The 23,307-nt window shown below is 39.9% G+C and overlaps 1 protein-coding gene across 1 annotated transcript in view; it reads right to left on the reverse strand.

Annotated features, from left to right (window-relative positions):
- Nucleotides 1-23,307, reverse strand: part of LOC306847023 (regulating synaptic membrane exocytosis protein 2-like) — a gene marked incomplete at its 5' end in the record, with an annotated part of 167,795 nt that overhangs the window by 9,372 nt on the left and 135,116 nt on the right. Inside the window, 3 exon segments of the mRNA XM_079380758.1 lie at nt 13,571-13,758; nt 20,888-21,049; nt 22,255-22,394. Coding sequence (XP_079236884.1) covers nt 13,571-13,758; nt 20,888-21,049; nt 22,255-22,394 — 490 coding nt within the window.

Consider the following 23,307-nt stretch of genomic DNA (forward strand, 5'->3'; position numbering starts at 1 on the left):
ATTGAAATATTCCACAATTCAATTAGAATTCATAATGCAACACTCGGGAGAGCTTTAATGTTCCAATTAATACAGTCTCTTGAATAACAACCAGGTGCTGAAATGGCTCTTTACCATCATATCATGTGCTGGGATACTGGCTCGTGTTGACCTATGACCAACGGGAACAGATGGATGTAGTGAGCGGTCAGTGTGTTATTAACAGCCGGCTGTAAACGCAAGTCCATTATTCCACAACAAGTGGTTTACACAATCTTGTAAAACAGCCCGTGATGGGGTGTTTAGATTGAGCAAAGAGCTTTGGGAACATTTTCATGATCCTGTTTTTCATTTATCACTTCCAAACCCTAGTAAACTGCCTACCTAGGCATCATTTTAAGGCTATTTTAGGTTACAGGACCTATACCTATAGGTGTGCACAACTCTACAGGCTGTTTTAAAATGTAGGTAGTCAAAACTGTGCTTCATTTAATACCATAATATGACAAAAACACACAATTTTAGCCAGTTTTTAAATGTTATATTAGTGCTTACAGTATCATGCCTTTAGCTTAGCAAAGTGCTAATGGATATTGGTGTGCACTATTTGTATGGTGTATAACGATGCCAATGTTTCCTTATCTCCTTTGAAAGCCACTTTGGTTGTTTGTCAAGCTATTGCACAAGATTCTTTTTGCAATAGGTTCATTCACAGGAACCATTTGAATGAACTGAGTCATTAAAATTAAGCTAAAATGAGCTCTTTTGGCAATGAAAATAACACAAAACTGACAAACAACAATCAATGCACTGTGAAGCTAATCATAGTAGTTACTAGTGGTATGTGCGTGTTGAATGTGAAAATTACCAGCGCAAATCAGCAATGGTGCCACACAGCATTTATAAAAACAGCCATCACAACTCCGGATCCATTTACAGGCAAGACTTTTTTGTTGTTATTGCTAAAAAAAAAAAAAACCTCACAAACTATATATACACACCAGATGAGATTATTTTGCAGTTCTGCTTTATTTCCAGTCCATTAGTATATGCTGGTATAGTATACTCAGTGTAGCTGTAAAAGTAAAAAGCTCCTAGGAACAGCATGTTATCTCTCTGAAGAAAAACAGTGTGACCCATTAACACCAGGTCCCCATTACCTGACTAAACTAATGACCTTCAATGCCCTGAAACAAACACACGTATGACCACAGCTGATACACTGACAAAAGCCACTGGACTCGTCAGAAAAATAATATTAGTGCGGTTTGCTAAAACAGGTATCTGATCTCACGTTTGTCAAATTCTGCTTCAAATCATATGGTATGAGTAATCTGACTTAAAATGAGTGGGAAAAAACGCTTTTATTGTAGCATAACATCACATAGACCTAAAGATGGGCTCCTTTGAGTTGAACCTGTAAACAACCAGCTATTAACCACTCCGAACACACTTAAAAGCCCTCAGCAACCACAAAATCATACCCACAACACCCCACCATCACGTTTGCTTGAGCAAGCACTGATCTCAATTTCTTCAGATATTGTAAAAATCTAGTTTCTACGGAGCCCGGCACGTCACCTGTAGGAGAAAAAAAATTTAAAATCCGTCCCCTCAGTTTATAAACCGTACTCACAAATTCTTAAACTGTTCCCTCGGTTTAACAAATCATGCCCACGGATTAATAAACTGTACCTATGAATTTCCAATCCGTGCGCTCAGATTTTGTAAACCGTACCCTCGGTTTTTGAATCCGTGCGCACGGGTTTGTAACGGATTCCTTTTTGAAGAAGAGCAAGCTCCTAGGTAGCCTACGTGTTAACAAATCATATTGTAGCCTATTATTGTTTTATTGCATATTATTATGTGGAATAGGCCTACAGCAAATTGTCTTAAGTGATTCTCTATCAGCTGTAACGGGTACAAGGTGGAAAACAACAACTTAATAAAGATGTGTGTCAAAATCTTGTTTCATTTTTGATAATCTTTGCACTTGATTATTATTGTATAATAAACCTGGCACCGTGATTGACTTTGGAGTAATTTGTTCCTCTTTTGTAAGTTTTGGATAAAGGGTCATTCTATGGAAATGTCCATTTTTCTGTCCCTAAATATTACACTTGAAAAACACTTTAGGGTTACAATTTCTTTATATTTGAAAATGAAACAATATGTTATTTGAACAATTACACCTCCTTGAGCCATCAATGTGGCAATATTTGTTTTTTAATTAATTATAAAGAATTCCAAGCACCACAAAACTGCTCGTCCCCACAGCCATGCACAGAGGGAAAGTGCTTTATTTTGAAGTCAAAAACAGGTTTTTATACCATTTAAAATACAATAATGTATTCATAACTATCAAATAAATGATATAGAAGGCATAAAACAAAATGCCAAATAAATATGAAAAAAGTGGTCCCCTGGAGTTTTGTCACTGGTGTTACCGTTTTTTTAGCGTTTATTTTAGGCTATAGGATAAAACACATGCGGTGGTGTTTTATCCTATTGGAGATTAATGCACAATAAACACAAAAAAAAAGACTTTGAGTGCGGATCATGGTCTCACTGTATAAAAGGCTCCTGGAGAAAGATAGACTTTTATTGAAAGACTTCTATTTTGATAGTTTAAAGAGTGCAGTTCCTGATGCATCCAGTAGGAGGTACTATCCTTCTAGTTTTCTGCAGGTTACGTTATTATATTACTGACTGATCAGCGGCATACCTAGAAGTTCCTTCCTGCCTGTGATTTGGATGTTCGTTGGTGTTTTGTGGTTCAAAGTGTTAGTACATGACCTTAAAGTAAGTTTTCTTTGATTTATACATTAAGCTATGTTTGGAGTGTATTACTTAACTTTGTACATTTTGTTTGGGCATGCACGGGCATGTAACTACCCGCGGGTGATTGCTTGATAAGCAAGACGTGCGATGCAATTAATGCTAAATACAGAGTAGTTTACATTGTAATCGATCTGTTAATGTGATGCTGCATACAGATTATCCAGCATTATTGTTCCTTTGATAATGCTATTTGACAACCTGCATTCAGTAATATCTTCCGCTACCAAAGTCATTTCATATGACCAAACTAATAGTTATATAATCTTCGATTGCACATCTCCTGCATATTTAGTGTTTGACTGTTATTTAGAGACAATGAATGTGTATCCATTTATTTTAATACTAATGTTATGTTCTTGTTATTTTTAGACTAATATTCAATACACTTTGGAAAGAAGTTCCTGTCTCCTCATTCTTTGTGTCCTGACCGACACTTCAGGAGTGTATGCTGATGTATAGTTAGAACCAGAGCCTAACAGTCTCCTTTCCTTTTCAACAACTGGTCCTTCGAGCCGGATTAGTGTTCATTCCTGAAACCATGGAGTCCGATGAGGAGATCATTGGGGCAACCAGACCAAAACGCCAAACACGTCCACCCGCCCGACTCCAAGACTTTGAAGTACAGTATGTAAGGGGCAGACCTGTAACTGAATATGCTAGCTCACCTTCCTGGGAGGTACCTTCTCATATGACACCTCTACAATCATCATGGGAGCATCCTGTCTACCTTGATGATGATGCGGCTCCTCGCACAGTCCCTCGGTTGAGACCAAGCTTCAGTTATACAGATCACAGGGAAACCCTCCCTCAGTCATTCATGTCAGCACAGCGGCCCAGTTATCCTGAACCTGAACCCTATAATGAGCTCCAAGCTATTCGCCGAGAGAATGCACAACTGTTGCAATCACAACAAGCCTTCCGTGCTGACCTGATGGAATTGAAAGCAGTTCGTACTGAGTTCAATGAACTTGTAAAAGTTGCCCAAACTCTTAGGGCCGACCTTAGCCTAAGTAAAAGCCATCACAGTCCTCCAGTACGACCAGTCCCCCACTTGCCATCTGATCCTCCCGGCCACATAGATCAGACAGATCAGATGTCGGCTGATGTAGAAGAGGGTTTTGAGCTTCCCCCTTGGCCTGAGCCCGAGCCAGAACTGAGAAGAGGTATGGAGACTTTAAAGTTATCGAAACCTAGCCCCGCTACCTACGAACCAGAGGTACCAAAGTATTCCAAGATTTCCCAGGCTCCCCTTTCACAAGCATATCAACCTTCTCAGTATTATTCTCAAAGCCCAGATGTGCTACCTCCGCCTCCAACACCTCAAGAACTCAGAGAGTTGTTATCCTCAGCTGCACCGCCCTTATATTGGAAACCCTCACGGGCCCAAATTCCAGTTCCCTCTTCCCAACATGGGGCCATACCAGGTCAGGCAAATCGTCCAGCCCCCCCAGTTAAGGTAGAGTCAAATATACCACTTTTAACCCACACCTCAAGATCAGAGTCCGTCTATAGAGGGCCTACCCCTTCTATCCCCAAGTTCAACCGGCCAGATCCAAGCGAGTTCGCCAGACTTCGAATCGCTTTGGAGAATCTGCTTCCTCCAGATGGGACTGAACTTTTTAAATATCAAATACTCGTAGACCACTTAAAGTTGGAAGAAGCTAAGCTGATTGCAGATGCATTCCTGAATTCCCTTACCCCTTTTACCGACACCATGGTGGCCCTTCATGAGAAGTTTGGTCAGCCCCACCAACTAGCATTGAGGAAAATTGCCAGTGTCCTGGAAGCCCCTGATGTGAAGCGTGGGGATACCATAGCATTCCAGAAATTTGCTCTGCAGGTACAGTCGTTGGTAGGGTTGTTGAAAACTTTGGGATCTGAAGGTGACATTGAGCTGAATTGTGGGTCACATGTTGCCCGTCTTTTGAGCAAGCTTCCTTCTGATCAGAGAGCAGAGTTCCGCCGTCATATGTTCCGGCAACCTGGAACTACACCTACTCTGCATGACCTCTCAAACTGGCTGCGCTATGAAGCGTGGTGCCATGACTTTGATGTTGAGATTGCCTCACGAGGATTTCAAGACCGACAGCCTTCTCGACCTGTACAGAGTAAAAGGACTGTAGCCGTTCTTCATGGGGTTGGAGAGACGCAAAATTTTACTTTCCAGTCTCCTCAGAAAGGTACCACTCAAAAGACAAAACCAATTGAAGTGAAACGGTTCTGTCCCTTCTGTGATAGTACAGAGCATTATTTAAGTCAGTGCAAAGAATTTGCTAAACTCACCACTGACCAGGCCAAAGACTGGATTCGAGACAATAATCGCTGTTGGCGCTGTGCCAGGACTCATCATGCTGCTCAGTGTGACCTGAAGAAGCCCTGCAACCTGTGTCAAGGGAAACATCTTCGTCCACTTCACAAGGTAAACGTCAGATCCTCCCAAAATGATACAGTCAGTGATGAGAGGACCTGCCTTACCAATTCCTCTCCAGACAGATTTTACCTGGACAAACCCATTGTTGGGAACCGTGCCATGCTCAAGGTAGTACCTGTGCATATTCATTATGAAGACCGTACTTTAGATACCTTTGCACTTCTGGATGACGGCTCTGAGAGAACTATCTTGCTCCCCACTGCTGCCAAAGCCCTCGGCATTCGGGGCACACCGGAAGATCTTCCCTTGCACACTGTGCGACAGGACATTGAAGTTCTTCATGGATCGTCTATCTCCTTCCAAATATCCCCAACCTACAAACCACAAACCCTGTACAAGATTGAACATGCCTTCACTGCGGACAGCCTCAATTTGTCTCAGCAGTCTTATCCTGTGGATCAGCTACAGAAGAAGTATCAACACTTACGTGGTCTTCCCATCCTGCCAGTGAAAGATGCTCAGCCTCTACTATTGATTGGATCAGATCAGCCACATCTCATTACCCCGATCGAACCTGTCAGATTAGGATCTCCAGGTGGACCTGCTGCTGTCCACACACGCCTGGGATGGACCCTCCAGGGCCCTGCTTCATTCATGGGGCGGCCTGCATCCTCCCAACAATGCCTGCTGACATCTGTCCCTCCAACACAAGATGAGCTCTTTAAGAACGTCCAAAGACTCTGGCAGATAGAAGTTGTCCCCCACAGGGATGATAGAGATGTGACTCGATCCAAACAAGATCAGGAGGCTTTAAAGCTACTTGAAACCAAGACCATCCGCACAGAAGTGAACGGCATCCTTCGACTGGCAACACCCTTACTACGGCAGAAGGATATGCCTCAGTTGCACGCCCCTAAGGAGTCAGTCATGCCTAACCTGCGCAGTATTGAGAAACGTTTGTTGAAGGATCCAGTGAAAGCAGAGACCTACAGAGCAGAGATGGAGAAGCTCAAGCAGACAGGAGCTGTCCGGGAAGTAACTAAAGAGACAGCAGACTCTGACAAATGTTGGTATATACCTCACCACCTTGTCAGTCATAATGGGAAATCTCGTGTTGTTTTCAACTGCTCCCACCAATATCATGGGCAGAACCTCAACCAGTATCTGCTGCCTGGCCCTACACTTGGTGCATCGTTACTTGGAGTGCTCCTCAGATTTAGGGAACATCCAGTCGCAGTAAGTGGTGACATCAAGGCGATGTTCCATCAAGTCTGCCTCCTTCCTGATGATCGTCCCCTACTGCGTTTCCTCTGGCGTGATCTGAAAATGGATGAGCCCCCTAAAGTCTTTGAATGGCAGGTGTTACCATTTGGCACTACATGCAGTCCATGCTGTGCCACTTATGCTCTGCAGCGCCATGTGATCGAGCACAGCATGGCTGATGAGTCTATTAGGTTCTCAGTAGAGAAATGTTTTTATGTAGACAACTGCCTTCAGAGTGTGGGCACCCCTGAGGCAGCAAGGCACTTGGTTGACAGACTGAGAGAGATGCTTTCCAAAGCTGGATTTGAGATAAGACAGTGGGCCAGCAATGTCCCCGGGGTTCTGAGTCACTTACCCACAGAAGCTCAAGCTGAGAGCCTGGAAATTTGGTTAGCTCAAGATAAGACCGACATATCAGAGTCAACCTTAGGCCTACTCTGGGACTGGCAGACAGATACCCTGTCGTTCAAGCACCGACCTGTAGTGTATGAGGCTCCCACCCTCAGGAACATTTACAAGGTCTTAGCTACTCAATACGACCCCCTGGGACTTCTTTTGCCCTACACCACGCGAGCAAAGGTCATAATCAGGCAGCTATGGAATAAACAACGAGGTTGGGATGACCCAAACTTACCACCAGAGCTCCTGCGGTCATGGCATATCTGGGAGAATGAACTTCAGTACCTGCCAAACCTCACCCTACCTAGAACTTATGTCCCTCCTGAGGTGGAGAAGGATGGTGCCTCCCATGAAGTCCACATATTTTCAGATGCTTCAGAACAGGCATATGGAGCTGTGGCATACTTGAGGACCACGGACAAGAGAGGCCAAGTGTACCTGTCGTTCATGGTAGCTCGATCCCGGGTGGCCCCCAAACGTTCTCATTCAATTCCGCGATTAGAGCTTTGTGGAGCACTTGTGGCCGCGCAGTTAGCTAAATTGCTTCGGAAGGAACTGACCTTGAAAATAGAGACCACAGTGTTATGGACAGACTCTTCCACTGTCCTTACCTGGCTGAGCTCTGAATCCTGCCACTACAAAGTTTTTGTTGGCAATAGAGTCGCCGAAATCCAGGAACTAACAGAAAATTGTTCCTGGCGCTATGTGGATTCTGCTAGCAATCCCGCAGACGACCTCACCAGAGGCAAACCGCTGACTGTCCTTACCGAGATGAACAGATGGTCTCAAGGACCTCCTTTCTTACTCCAAGATCCAGCCAACTGGCCAGTGATGCCAGGTACAGACCCGGCAGATGACCCCACCGAGCTACGGAAGTCTGTCTTCTGCGGCACAACGGCAGTACCACCCCAACCCATTATACCTGATGCTTTGGACTGTCATACTTGGCAAGAACTCCTGGATGCCACTGCCAAGGAAATTCAGGTGAACCCTACCTCTGCTTCCTTTCCTGATGCGGACGATTATCGTCGAGCGGAGATCCTTATTCTTAAACGGGTTCAACAGGAGTCATTCCCCAATGACTATGAACGTTTAGAGAAAGGGAAACCAGTGTCTTCTGAAAGTCGCCTTCTTACCTTAGCTCCTGAACTGGACAAATCTAGTAGTTTAGTCCGAGTGGGAGGTCGCTTGAGGAAAGCTGAGTGCATTGATGAATCTACCTTACACCCCATTGTTTTGGACGCTCATCATCCAGTTACACAGCTACTAATTAAGCATTATGATTGCAAGCTACATCATCCAGGAGCTGAGCGTGTGTTTGCCGAAATCCGGCGCCATTATTGGATTATCCGTGGCCGTGAAGCCATTCGTCGGCACCAGCATAAGTGCTTTGAGTGTCAGCGTTGGAGAGCTCAACCAACTATTCCCAAAATGGCAGACCTGCCTTCCGCCCGTCTCCGTCTCCACAAACCTGCCTTTCACTCCTGTGGTGTAGACTGTTTTGGGCCAATGCTGATTAGAATTGGGAGACGCACAGAAAAACGCTGGGGGATCATCTTCAAGTGTTTAACCACTAGAGCGGTACACTTGGACCTCCTCAATAGCATGACTTCTGATTCCTTCCTAATGGCTCTCAGGCGATTTATAGCACGAAGGGGAACACCAGCAGAACTGTGGTCAGACCAAGGTACGAATTTTAAAGGAGGTGAGAGAGAACTGAGAGAAGCCTTTACTGAAATGGCTCCCGAGTTACAGAAACAGCTTTCTCGTCAAAGGATCCATTTTCAGTTCAATCCTCCAGCAGCCCCACATTTTGGAGGAGTGTGGGAGAGAGAGGTACGATCTGTAAAGTCAGCCCTTCATACCACCGTAGGAACTCAATCAGTTCCAGAAGAAGTCTTGCTGACCGTCCTTTTAGAGGTGGAAGCTATTCTGAACTCCAAGCCTCTAGGTTATGTGTCATCTGATGTTGCGGACATTGACCCAGTGACCCCAAACAGCCTGCTCATGGGGCGGCCAGACGGCTCCTTGCCACAGGTAATCTACCCAGAGTCCGAATTGTTGAGTCGAAGGCCCTGGAGGCATTCGCAGGTTCTAGCTGATAACTTCTGGTCCAGGTTCATCCGAAACTACCTTCCAGGCCTCCAGACACGGCAAAAGTGGCAATCCTCTCTCCCGGACCTAACAGAGAAAATGGTCGTCATGATTGTTGATCCCCAGATGCCCAGGGCTCTCTGGCCTGTTGGGCATGTTATCAAGACGCACCAAAGTTCGGATGGACATGTCAGATCTGCTGATGTGGATATTAAGGGGCAAGTCTACACTCGACCAGTAGCACGCTTAGTGATCCTCCCAACCCTGCCCGAGAGCGGGACCTGTCTTAACTTAGGGTGACCCGGTAAGTCACCTTTTAGTAGGAACAAAGTTGCGCAGCACCTTTGGGGGCGGCTGTATAAAAGGCTCCTGGAGAAAGATAGACTTTTATTGAAAGACTTCTATTTTGATAGTTTAAAGAGTGCAGTTCCTGATGCATCCAGTAGGAGGTACTATCCTTCTAGTTTTCTGCAGGTTACGTTATTATATTACTGACTGATCAGCGGCATACCTAGAAGTTCCTTCCTGCCTGTGATTTGGATGTTCGTTGGTGTTTTGTGGTTCAAAGTGTTAGTACATGACCTTAAAGTAAGTTTTCTTTGATTTATACATTAAGCTATGTTTGGAGTGTATTACTTAACTTTGTACATTTTGTTTGGGCATGCACGGGCATGTAACTACCCGCGGGTGATTGCTTGATAAGCAAGACGTGCGATGCAATTAATGCTAAATACAGAGTAGTTTACATTGTAATCGATCTGTTAATGTGATGCTGCATACAGATTATCCAGCATTATTGTTCCTTTGATAATGCTATTTGACAACCTGCATTCAGTAATATCTTCCGCTACCAAAGTCATTTCATATGACCAAACTAATAGTTATATAATCTTCGATTGCACATCTCCTGCATATTTAGTGTTTGACTGTTATTTAGAGACAATGAATGTGTATCCATTTATTTTAATACTAATGTTATGTTCTTGTTATTTTTAGACTAATATTCAATACACTTTGGAAAGAAGTTCCTGTCTCCTCATTCTTTGTGTCCTGACCGACACTTCAGGAGTGTATGCTGATGTATAGTTAGAACCAGAGCCTAACAGTCTCCTTTCCTTTTCAACACTCACTATGAAAAAAAATTGTTTAATAAACAGAATAGTGCATCCCGCACCTAAATGGCCGGGTTTAATCTGCTGGTGGGGGCGGGGCCACAAATCCGTGAGTTTACAAACCCGTGGGAACGGATTGCGAAAGCGTGCGCATGGATTATGAATTTGTGGGCACGGATTGTTTTTTTTTCTCCTACAGGTGACAGGTAAGTTTCAATCCATTAGAAAAAATAAAATGTATCTAATATTAAGCACTTTAAATGAAATCCAGAATGTAATATAGAACAAGTATTTGACTGTTTTTGTGGTGTTGTGTTAATATATAATTAAGTGCTACTCCAGAGGCATGTGCTCATGAAGAGCAGGATTTTACATCATGCCATACTGACGTACACAGCCAGTGTATCTATCCTCCTCCAGACTCTGTGTGTCTGTGTGTGAAAATCAGAGGAATGAGGAGATATATTTTTAGCTGTATATGACTGATCTGGCAGGAAACAGAAAGGAGATGATCTTTAAATACGTGAGGAATGAGCACTGCGAGTGAGAACGAGCCTGTTAAGTATGGAAACATGTTGATCTGAACAGCGGGAGAGTGAATCATAACTGCATCTACAGCTCTGATGCCACAAAAATGTTCTCTGACCTATTTTAAGAGATTCTGGTGGAGGCACACAGCCATGCGTAACTACTTTTCATGAACACAAAATAAGATATTTTGATGAATGTTGGTAACCAAATAGTTTTGGCAATTATTAACTTCCAGTGAATGGACAATAAACACACTCAAAATATCTTCTACGTTCCACAAAAGAAACTCATCCGGGTTTTGGAACGACATGAGAGTGAGTAACTGATGATGGAAATGTACTTTAAAACTTTTAATTTGGCATTATTACAAAATGCACTTTTAAAAAATGTACTCGAATGTGTTAAATAAATAGTTCACCCCAAAATGAAACATTTTGTCATCATTTACTCATCTTCAAGTTGTTCCAAACCTGTCAATGGCAAACCTATATCTTCTGTGAACTTGGCATGTTTCCTAAATATCTGCAAACATATTATGGTATTTTTATGCCTTAGTACAGTCAAAACATTACATACAGCACCTAGTCATAAAAGGGAATGCATGCAAGGATGTTGTCCGATTGTACACACTTTACACAAAGCCAGAGAAACGCTGTGTTCTTTCCAGCACAGATGCGCCACTCAAGCTGTTAGCTTATACGAATTGAAATAGTGCTCATTTGCATTCATTATGTCAATTCACCAGTCAAATCAAAGCAAGCGCTGCAGGAAGTTCCTCCAGAAGCAAAGCCCTTTTAAACTCAGTCTTCCCTCAACAGACAGCAACAGGGCATCTGTGAGGGCAATTTACCCCCTTGCATGCTGCAAATGCTGTAAATCTACTTTATCTAAAGGGAAGTTTTGACCAGTGTGTCTGATCATAGATTTCACCGCACGACCACGCAGAGCATCCGATTCAATCCATCCCATCCCAGCAGGTCTTTATGAGGCAGAGCAGGGCGCGGGGCATGATTACACCAGTGGGACCCCTGAATCCTGCCTGTGAGCTGTAGAGAGGAACATGCGCTTCCTCAAAGCTAGCTCATATCACGGTGTGTGTGTTCAGATGGGCCACTCACTGGGTCACGACTTCCACCACGGAAAAAGTGAATGACAAGGTGCTTTTTCTCAGAAAGAGAGAGAATAGGAGGTCATTTTGAGAAGTTAAAGGAATATTTTTTTCAAAGATTTCTTTTTAAAGGTAAAGTTTAATTTTTGTTTTTCCCTATAACACTTTATTAGTGTTTAGCAGTTCTTTAATTTGCAACCTAAATGATGTGTGGTTTATAACAAAAAGGTAGATTTATCTTATATTTCAGGAATTTTACGGAATGTGTGGCTCTGCAGGTGCCATCTCAATGACATCACTTCCTGTTTTAGGTTTTTTCTGCATGGTAGTTGCACCGCATGACTTCTACATGAGTTTCTACTAGCAGTGATTATATATATTACGCAGGGCTGTAAGATGAATGAATACAGACCTATTGTACTAGTTTGCCTGCATGGTCCAACTGGATCCTAATCATCCTGATTGATCTGAATGGCTGAGCTGTATACTCAAAGCCAGCTCTTGCATAACAGTGTAGAACAATATAAAAATATCACGTTGTGCTGTTACAAAAGCAACATTTGCATCAGATGGGATGTACTGTTGGTAATGGAAAGACTTTATATGGATGGAATCAAAGTTACACTCTTAAAAATTAAGTTTCCAAAAGGGGGTTTCGCCAGTAAATGCCATAGAAGAACCATTTTTGGTTCCCCAAAGATCATTTCAGTGATTGGTTCCTAAAAGAACCATTGTCTTTCTTAGTATGAAGAACATTTTACAACCCGAATTCCGGAAATGTTGGGACATTTTTTAAATTTGAGTAAAATTAAAACTAAAAGACTTTCAAATCACATGAGCCAAATTTTAATTCACAATAGAACATAGAGAACATAACAAATGTTTAGAACAATCAGTGCAGCTGCCACGTCATAGTTCGAATATTGAAATATGACAGACCTCGAGATGACCAGACCCCATTCATCTTCGCAATAACAAACACTGTGGCCTAGAAAAACATTCAGGCTTGTTCCCGGTAAAAGATTGTTACAATGTTTCTGTTTCAGATTAATAATCTTCTTTTGAACTTTCTATTCATCAAAGAACAAAAACATGTATCACGGTTTCAACAAAAATATTAATCAGTGCAACAATGATGATAACCTGATGACCTGCTCCGGGTGTGTGTTCACTGCTGTGTGTGTGCACTTGGATGGGTTAAATGCAGAGCACAAATTCCGAGTATGGGTCACCATACTTGGCCACACTTTCATAATAATAAATGTTTCTTGAGCAGCAAATCAGCATAATAGAATGATTTCTGAAGGATCATGTGACACTGAAGACTGTAATGATGCTGAAAATTCAGCTTTGCATCACAGAAATATATTACATTTTACCATATATTCAAACAGAAAACAGATTTGTAAATTATAATATTTCCACAATATTACTATTTGTACTGCATTTTTGGTCAAATAAACCCAAGCCTTGGTGAGAAAAAAAAAATCTTGCCAACCCCAGACTTTTCGACGGCAATGTAAAGTGTTCAAAAAGACCATTTACGGCCAACGTTTTGATGATTTTGGGCTTACAATGATTTAAAAAATTGGCTAAAATTGTAGCCCTTTATATGTACTGAACTTAATTAAAAAGCCTCCACAAATTGGACAAAATATGGTTTACAAGCAAAATATTAGTTCAACAATATAGAGTCGTTGTTAATGACGTCACATGCATGTGGTGGACTAATAACTTCTGCTATTTTTTGCAATTCAGAACTTGCGACCCCAGTTGGCTAACAATGCTTTTAGGAAACACACCCCTGGTTGTTTTCACAGAGAGCTTTCATAAAATTCACCACACGTTTGTGTACCAGCTCCGTTCACTCACCCTCTGGGTCCAGCTGGGAGGTGCTTTGACTCTTCTTCCCCAGTCCCACCATGGCGGCCATCTTGGCTCCAAAGCTGGAGCGCCTCTTCTTGTCGTCGTCCTCGTCGTCGTTCCTGCCCAGCGAGCACATGTCTCCACCCACACTGGAGCTCTTGGTGATGTTGGAGCCTGGAGTGGCCGTCTGAGCCCTGTGTTTCATTTTAGATGTAAACTCACTGTCAGCAATGTCAGGTGCAAGAGATACAGGAAGAGGAAAAGAGAGGAGGACAGGGACAGGTAGAGAGGGGAAGGGACAGGATTCAGCTACAGGATTTAGGAGAAGGGTCAAAGGTGAAGGACAGACACATGGCTACAACGTATGCAAGACGGGATATCTACTGAGGAGCGTAAGCATGACCTGCATCTACGTATGGACAGCTGCAGGGATGATGTGTCAACTCAAGAAATGTTTACATTTTATTCTACAACATAAAATACATCAGTAATACCTCTTGTGATTTTTAAAGCTTTTCCTTTATCTTGAAAAAAGTGTTTGCCGACAAGTGTCTAAATTGGACTACGGAGGTTGTTGAGGACATTAAAAATCATCAAACCTAACAGATCACAAACTCATCTAATCACTAGTTGCATTCACAGCCTAATTATGTTTATCATCTTGCTCTTGTAAACTATTTTGACTCAAACTTTCAGAGAAAATATTTTTTGAATAAAGATGGTGTAGTTTGTTTATAGCCTACTTGAAGCCTAGGCTTCACAGTTCATAGAAGTGTTCAGTAGTGAAGATTATATGATGAAAAAAACTCATAAACTCATAAACGTTAAAATCATAAACGTTTGTTACAGAGCTTTTCTTTTTTTTTTTGCAATTATCCAAAAGCCAATGGAAAATCCTTGTGTTTTTTTGTCAAAGGAACCAGGCTGATGCATTTTACTAGGGTAATGGTGTCATGAGGTGTAAAGGCTGTGTCTATTTTGAGTTCATCTGCCACAATAGACTGCTGTAAAAAATAAAAACTGCTCTAGCGTAAAGCCAGTCTCTACACCATTAATTTAATCAATCAGCATTAACATTATTTTAACTGAAAAGGTTTACTTTAGCCCATCTAATAGAAAGGTCAGTATGTATAAAGACTAAGTATTTATACACAGCGATACAGTTTGCAGAAAGCTTATATAATGACCTATTTAGATGACATGAGACAAGCTCTCGAGTCAAACTAATGAGAGGGTGACTCATCAAACTCTCCTGAGAAAATATGAGAGGATACAAACATGAGACCTGATCCTGTGCCAGTGACCCGTCTGACTAATAGAAACCACAGATTACTGTTCTGTTGGTTTTCTGTGAATGGCAAGTTTTTTTTTTCTGTGTAGGCTTGTATTTACCATATAAAATACTATTGGAGGAGACTTTTGCGAGAACATTTCCATTGCCACTGAGCTGAAACATTTGTACGACTGTGACTAAAAAGATGAAGCTGTTTCTATGACAACTGTAACTTCTAGCCTCATCTTTGCTCTGAATCTTAAAGTCTTCATCAGGCAGGATCACCTGACATTAAACACTGTAACACTTAGACACTGACTCAAATGTATGTGTTATTTATTATTTTAAATATGCCTCTACAACCTGATATTGTTTTATTATATACGTTTTCAGTAGGTCCATATTGTTGTAGCTGTACAAACGGTTGTCTTGATAACTTGATAAAATAGCCTCGGCAAACTTCTATTCTCCTCTTCTATTCTTGAAATATTGTACTTGGGATTTTAGACAAGGTTTCTGTGCCAAAGACAATTTTAAGACCCACTCATTTTCTCCCCAATCTGTGCTCTTTGTATTTTGCAGAGCAGTAGGTGCTACACATGACTAGAAACAAGGTTTGACAGCACATTTTAATTACACAGTATTAGTTAGTACTTCTAGTGTTTAAGATTGTGATTCCAATTGTAATTTCTGCATATTTTTGGATCTGGATGAAAGTAATGCAGTACATTTTCATTTTGCACCAAGCCCTTTACCATGTAATGACAAGTCTAAAGTTTTATACATATTGAAATTATTGTATGTTTATATTTCAGTCAGGACCACTTTCGTCAAAGTATATTTATTACAGTTAATGTCGGTGGTATGGTTCTGTTCTGGGCAAACTCCACACGCCCGTCCATGCAGCCATGCCTGGACATAGCAGGGAGAGCAGCAAATCAAACCCCCCTGGGGTAACAGAACAGATCCAGTAATCATGCATCCATAAAAATAATTCACAATTTAACATGAGTTGTAGAAAACCTCCAGATACCTAGAGGATGATTGCTATGTGCTCAAACACCTCAACAGATATCAGATTTAAATAAATAAATCATGGCTACGAGGAGTTGGGGATGGAGGAGGGAGTTAGAAGTGGCATGCAGCCAAGCAATAGAAGAGAGGCTGAATGAATAGGATTTAAATAGACTGCTGTAATATGCGTTGAAACTGGATTGGTACACGTCAGGAACAGCTGATCGTCAGCTGATGCGAGCTTGGCCTGCCTGAACTAACGCGATGCTCAATTTATATGGTCTGAACACCACAGTTAAAAAATGTGGGGTCAGTGAGGTATTATTATTATTATTCAGCAAGGATAGTGATCAAAAGTTTTTAACATTTAAAATGCAATTAAATAGAAAATGGTTTTAAATCAGGGGTATTCAATTGAAGTTCCAAGATATATTTTTAATAATTTATTAGAATAGTTATACATTTTTATCTGGGCAGCATAAGTACTGTCAAAATAGTCGTCAAAGATATTAGACCTGGAAAGCCAAAGCAGAGGTGTCTGAAGATTTGTCTACAAACTAAATATTTCATAATTTGAGCCCAACTGGATATGAATATTAAAAGGTAAGTTCCAATGTTTTTTTTAATCAGACAATTATTATTTTTATATTTATACACCTACGGCAGAAGGGCTAAGTGACTTGAGAAAAAACAATGTATGGGGGTTCAGAGTTTTCCTCTTGAAGTTTGGATCATTTTATACGTTGTTTAAAATATAAACTAATTTCTACTAAAACAATGTAAATAATAATAAAAATATTTTATGATGAGCAAAAAACAAAGTTAAACCGGAACTTCAACTTTCAGTTATATTTCCTTGCTGTCTATAAACCATAACATAGTTTGTTATGAAATGCTTATTAATAATGCTTAATGTAGATGAAGACAACGTCTTGTCACAAACCTTGTTTATACATGTATAACAGAGAAAAAAATTATTGCATTTGCTGCATTCTGGTTGTCTGCAGTGTTTAAGCAAAAGTAACAACCTATTTTGCTGCTCACTGTGTTTTTGCTACTGTTGTTAAAATAACCGCGTCAACTGTAGCTCTTGCAGAGAGCGAAAGGGCTTGAATGAAGCATGTTTGGCTCTCACTTTAAACTACTGAAATGGAAATCTGGTGCTTCTGCTGTCAAAAGGGCTGAAAAACTACGTTTGAAATATTATCAATATTTGAATTTTACTCGAATTTAAAAGGCATAAGCTTTTGGCTTCTCTCCTGAGGCCACAAGAGGGTGCATCGAGCAAAATATTACTGTGATAGATGCCCCACTAGAAAATGCGCAAAAAACGTTCTGTGTGAATGGCACTTTCAAAATAAAAGTCCCGCCTCAAACACATCAGACAAACAGAAAATGCCAATGCCGATATTTGAAAATGCCAAATCTCTGCCGATATATCGGTCTTGGTGATATATCAGTCGACCACTAGTTTTAAGTCTTTTCAGGCAAAACGGAAACAGTGGGTGGACAGAAGGACTCTTCACGACAAAGGAGGAATACGGCTTATTTGTCTTTGATGAGCCACCTCCATTTCATCGTTTCATGGCACTTAACTTCATACTGCAGCTGCTCAGTGTTTCTGTGGAAACGCTAGAAAGCAATGAAGATGAGGAACTGTTTGGGTCAGAAGCTACGAGATAGCATGCACGATAACAGACAGGAAATGACCTTGCCTGGCTTTGACAACAGCATCTGACTCTATGAATGAGATTCCCCATCATTAACCCAACATGAATGACCAAAAGAGACATAAAATGTTTTCAAGAGCACGGCCGTTACTTTGAAATGATTGTAACCTAATAAAAATGCGGTCTGTGGTACTCAACATCTGTACGAGAGAGTCTCTTAGTGCTGGTTATGTAAAAACTCATGCTACTGCAGTTGCTAATTGGCGAAAAAATTCCGTTAATGACATTAAAATTCTATTTTATCTTCTGTAGCGTTTTTAATGATCACAAACACTTCATCTATATTCAATTAGTGACTCACAAATGGCACTGAAAACTTATTGAAGTGGAAATCGCCGGAAATGCTTGAGAAATGAAGCTTTTTTCTTGGTTTTGCTCTAATTGGAGTGGAGATGGCAGCTGTTCATGCAACTCTCCCCAGGGTTACTGAGATGACTGTGATATTATGTAAGACACAAGCTCTTTTGGGACAGTATAATGAATTATATGGCAGTGGAGAGAGGTGTCATCCACAACTAACAAACACACAACTGGATTACAAGACAGTGAGAAGAGAGAAATGACAGTGTCATTCATTTTTTAAAGTGCATTTTGATTTTGGTTAAATCGAGAATTATGCTTTCAGGTTTAAACCTGTTTTTGATTTTGTGGTCTAAAAGCAAACAATACATAGAAGTCCAAATAAAATTAAATAAAAATAAAAAGATAAAAATAAACAAGTAAAAATTAATTTATTATTTTATTTCATTTATTTTTTAATTAAGTTTTTCGTATTTTTGCTTAATTGACATGCCGGATAGCTTTACTGACTGCATTGAACTTATTCGATTTTAATAGAATAAGTATATAATAGAAAATATGATGCATAATTAAAAACGACATCACAATAAACATTAAGATCTTTCGAAGTTGTCTTTATAGCAAGTAAATTAAATTATTGACTAACAAAATGTTTCTGGTGAAATATAAGTGAAAATTCTTCTTTCACATTATAGCGTATTTAGCTTTTGTTTATGGTGAAAAATATAGCTGTATAAAGCCAAAATATATTATCATTAGATCCAACCTATTTCTAGTTTTGCAGATTTTATCATCCGATATGAGCCTGTCTCAGATATATTGGCATTGACAAATATGCCACAGATCTGCCACCAACATTTTTGAGCGCTGTCTTAACGATAAGGTGCTAAGTAGTTTGTGAAATACATAAACTGTAAAGTTAAAGGGGTGGTTGATTGTGATTTCACTTTTTTTTACTTTAGTGCAGTTTGAGCATAAACAATATCTGCAAAGTTACGATGCTGAAAGTTCAATGCAAACGGAGGTATTGCATTTTAAAATTATGGCAGTTTAATGCCTACAGTTACTTCCCGGGTTTGTGACATCACAAACCTTGATCAACCCCGCCACCGGAAACATGCAACAAAGGGGCAAGGCCATGTTGTGCTGCTTTAGAGAAGAGGAAGAGTTGTTGCCATGCCGTCAAAACTAGGGATGCACTAAACAAATCTATTCATATATGAATCTCGATTCTGTCTTCTAACGATTCTAATGGATTCACAAATTTCAAAATGAATGTTCTAAAATAGCGGTTCTTAATCCTGTTCCCCTGCTCTGCATCGCTCTCTCACCTGATTCAGATCATCAGCTCGTCAGCTCCATCAATTAACTGTTCCAATAATACACTTTATGTGTATAGACAGACAGATATTTTTCACATAGCTACAAGAAGCGTTAAACATGGCACGCGCACGCGGTTGCCGTGGTAGCGAGCAATACTCGCTGGCAAACACTTCTTACTGTTACAAAAATGCTATCATGTATTCTGCTGTATCAGGATAAAACTGTATATTAGAAGCTAACATAAATGGGAGCATTTGTCAAATAACAGCATATCTAAAATTATGAGACAACAACAAACAAAGAAACATACCGTTCTGAAACGTCCTATAAGAGCCGTGCTTGCACAGGTTCTGCGCGATCCTCTTCACTAATATTCTCTGGGTCTCAATCGGGCTCAAATTGATAAGCAATATTGACGACGCCATTGTTTACAATACAATTGGAACGCATGTTAGACTGCACCCCATAAACACAATCAAGCCTAAAAAAAAGTAGTTAACCACCCCTTTAATAAACAATGACCCCATAAGTTTGCCTTTTCAATATAAGTCCAACATAACGTTAACCCACTGCGGTCAAGCCAGCCGCCAACTGGACTTTGTTGGACCTCCGTTTGAGGCGTTAACCCTGTCCCTTAAATCTGCTTTGTCACACATGCTTATCACATTTCCTAAGTCAGCATAGTTTGTCAGTACAGTCAGTAACGTAGCAGATTGAAAAAATTGTATCTTTCTGCAGTCCAATAGAGGGCAGTGCGGTGGTGGCTTGAGGTGGCTGTTGAACGTGATTTAACGCTACGTTGTCTCCTAGTTGGTGAGACGCAATGATATTAAGTAAATAAACAATGTACCTGTCTTTTACTCTCTCAATGAGCTTATCATACTCATTTGCTACATTAGTAGGGCCCTGTGATTTCTGCAATGCAGAAAACACGGACAGAATAGCGGAATCCAGTCATAAAAACGGAATTTACAGTATAACGTGGAATTTCACTGAACTGGTCTTATTTTGATGAAGAAATCAAATTTAAATCAAATTGCAATGTAGACTAGTGTCTGTGAATATTAAACTGCAAAAAGACTATTTAAATATGAATCCTCGTGTTCTGCATGTTCATTTGTTTACCCGAAAATAATAACAAAAACCAATATCAGTCGGGCTTTAATTAATATACTGACTTACATTGTTACATTTTAGCTTGTAGTCTACAGAAAATATATTGCTTAAGTATGATCTTCATAATAAATAATTTTTTTACTTTGTTTTTGTAAAATAAAAATATATTTTTTAGAATTTGTATAATAATAATTCATTTTTATTATTATAAAAATTATTATTATACAATATTTTTCATTAATATTAAATCAAAATGTAAGGTTTCAGTCAAACCATAAATATGATTTGACATTTGCCTGTAACTAATTAAGAGATTTTTTTTTGTTTGTTTATTTTGTTTGTCCAAAAATGTTTAATTTTTTTTTCAGTGTGCTAACAACTTGACATGCACACAAGAATGCACACTATGTAAATAAAACAATGTCCTAGCTCTCCTCATTCCTAAACTTTCATGAGATTTACATGGGAATACATCAGATATTTAGAGGCATGATCACGCTAGCTGGAGGACACTAAGTTCGAGGACATTAGCTAAAGGATGGGTTTATGAGACGCTTTGCATCTAACCTCTCATGTTCCTCCTCTTCTTCCTCATGCTCTGGGTTGACAGTAGCCCCACCCACCTCCCCATCATGCCCCGCCCCCTGTGCGCTCGCTGTAGTGGCTTCCACCTGCTCTTCCACAGAGACAGCGCCCTCCTCTCCCTGACTCTGAAGAGCCTCCGCACGGCTGACACACACACACACACAAACACGTAAAACCAAACCATGCCACGACACAATGAAAGGAAGCATGCAAGACAGAAAAGACACAGAAAAAACAGATATAAGGCTGGCAGACATGAAATGAAGAAAAGAAACCTTGAGCAAAATAACAGTATGAAAATGTGAAAAAATTAACTCTTCGTGAACGAGAGATTCTGTGACAGAAATATGCTGTCATATACTGTGAGATTCTCTTTGAGAGTTTTACAGTCCTTCTGTTAATGAGTGAATCATTTATAAATAGTGAAAAACGTCCAATCCATATTTCAAAAATACATTTTAGGCTATAAACACGTTTTGCATTGCAACATTCATGAAAAGTAAGCTTTATCATCAATTCTCATTCTCATTTGTTTGACATGAAAATATTTAATAATGAAAATCGATTATGTATTTTTAAAGAACTTAATACTTTTATTAAGCAAGGATATATTAAATTAAATTGTTACAGAAATGCATTAAAATAATCAAAAGAGACAGTAAAGGTTACAGAAATTCTATTTCAAATAAATGCTGTTCTTTTGAACATATTCAAAGAATTCTGAAGAAAAACAAATGACAATGAATCACAGCTTCCACAAAAAATATGAAGCAGTATAACGGTTTTCAACATTGAAGCAAATCAGCATATTATTATGATTACTGAAGGATCATGTGACACTGAGGACTGGAGTAATGATGCTGAAAATTCAGCTTTTGATCACAGGAATAAATTACATTTTAAAATAGATTACAATAGAAAACACTTATTTAAAATTGCAATAATATTTCAAAATATTATTGTATTTACTGTATCAAATAAATACAGCTTTCATGAGCATAAGTGAGTTCTTTCAAAAGCATTAATAAATCTTGCCTTACCAAACTATATGAATTGCAATACAGTAATAAGAATTTATATGTAATTTAGAACTGATATCTGTTTCCCGTTTGTTTTGAAGGTAAATATGAGTTGGACATTTCTTCTTGAGATTCACTTATATAAGTTTGTTCCAAACCATGTGATGTGGTCTCAGTCATTGGTAAACACACTCTTGGCAAGTTCAGAGGTTCGGATCACTTCACAAGCAGGCAGAGCCGAACCTGAACTCACCAGAAGTACAGTAAGTGTGTTTCTGACTGCAGACACATCCACAGCTATCAGGGTCAGGGGGTTTACTGTGCACTTACCTGATCCTGCGGCTCGCTCGCACCCTTTCTGACTGGACAGACATGTAGCTCGTGCTGCTAAGCCGAGATGCGCTCGACATAGCGGACACGTCGCTAACATCACTGTCCGATGACCTCATGGAGAGACTGTCCGTCCCAAGCTATGAGGGAAGAAAAAAAAAACATGCTGATTATTACATTAAAATAATGCACAAACTCTAAACAGAACCAATAATTAAAATGGTTAGAAACGTCACAAAAGGACGTCATATTCCAGAACACACACAGCTTTCAGCGGTCAAAAACCAGATTGTATATAATTTATACAATTAATCAAAAGAGAAAAGAGGACAGGAAGGAGATCAGCTGTTATATAACGACAGGATTCACAGCGCTCATCTTCTCTTATAGTAAACTCAGCACGGATGCTATATTTCAGCAGTGCATCAGGAACACAAGTTTGACAGATACTTGATGGTTTATGTAACCATGAGAAACAGCTTGTGTGAGGACCTAACCAGGCACAACACAATAAAGCAACAAACAGTAACTCCTTAAAGCTAATCTAAAGAGTTTTTGTTCTCACTAACTGCAACCAAACACTGCACGATAAGCCATTTTGGTGGTCGCTTGGGTTTTATTTGTGCACTGAGAAGATCCACCCACTGTAGAATCTCATTGGTCCAAAACTTATTTAATATGATGTGGCCACAAAAAGTACTTGGATACTGAAAAAAAAAAAAAGAAAAAAAAAATTAAGTGTCTTAAGTTAGAAAATAAAACATTTCACAAAATGTACACAACTTTTTGGGGTTGGTAAGATTTTTTATTTGTTTTTGAAAGAAGTCTCTAAATCTCATCAAGGGTGCATTTATTTGCTCAAATACACAGTAATATTGTGAAATATTATTACACTTTAAAATAACAGTTTTCTATTGTAATATATTGTAAAATGTAATTTATTCCTGTGATTTAAAGCTGGATTTTCAGCATCATTACTCCAGTCTTCAGTGTCACATGATCCTTCAGAAAATATTCTAATATGCTGATTTGCTGCTCAAGAAACATGATTAT

This window comes from Barbus barbus (assembly GCF_936440315.1).
Source record: "Barbus barbus genome assembly, chromosome: 27".
Classification (NCBI taxonomy): Eukaryota; Metazoa; Chordata; class Actinopteri; order Cypriniformes; family Cyprinidae; genus Barbus; species Barbus barbus.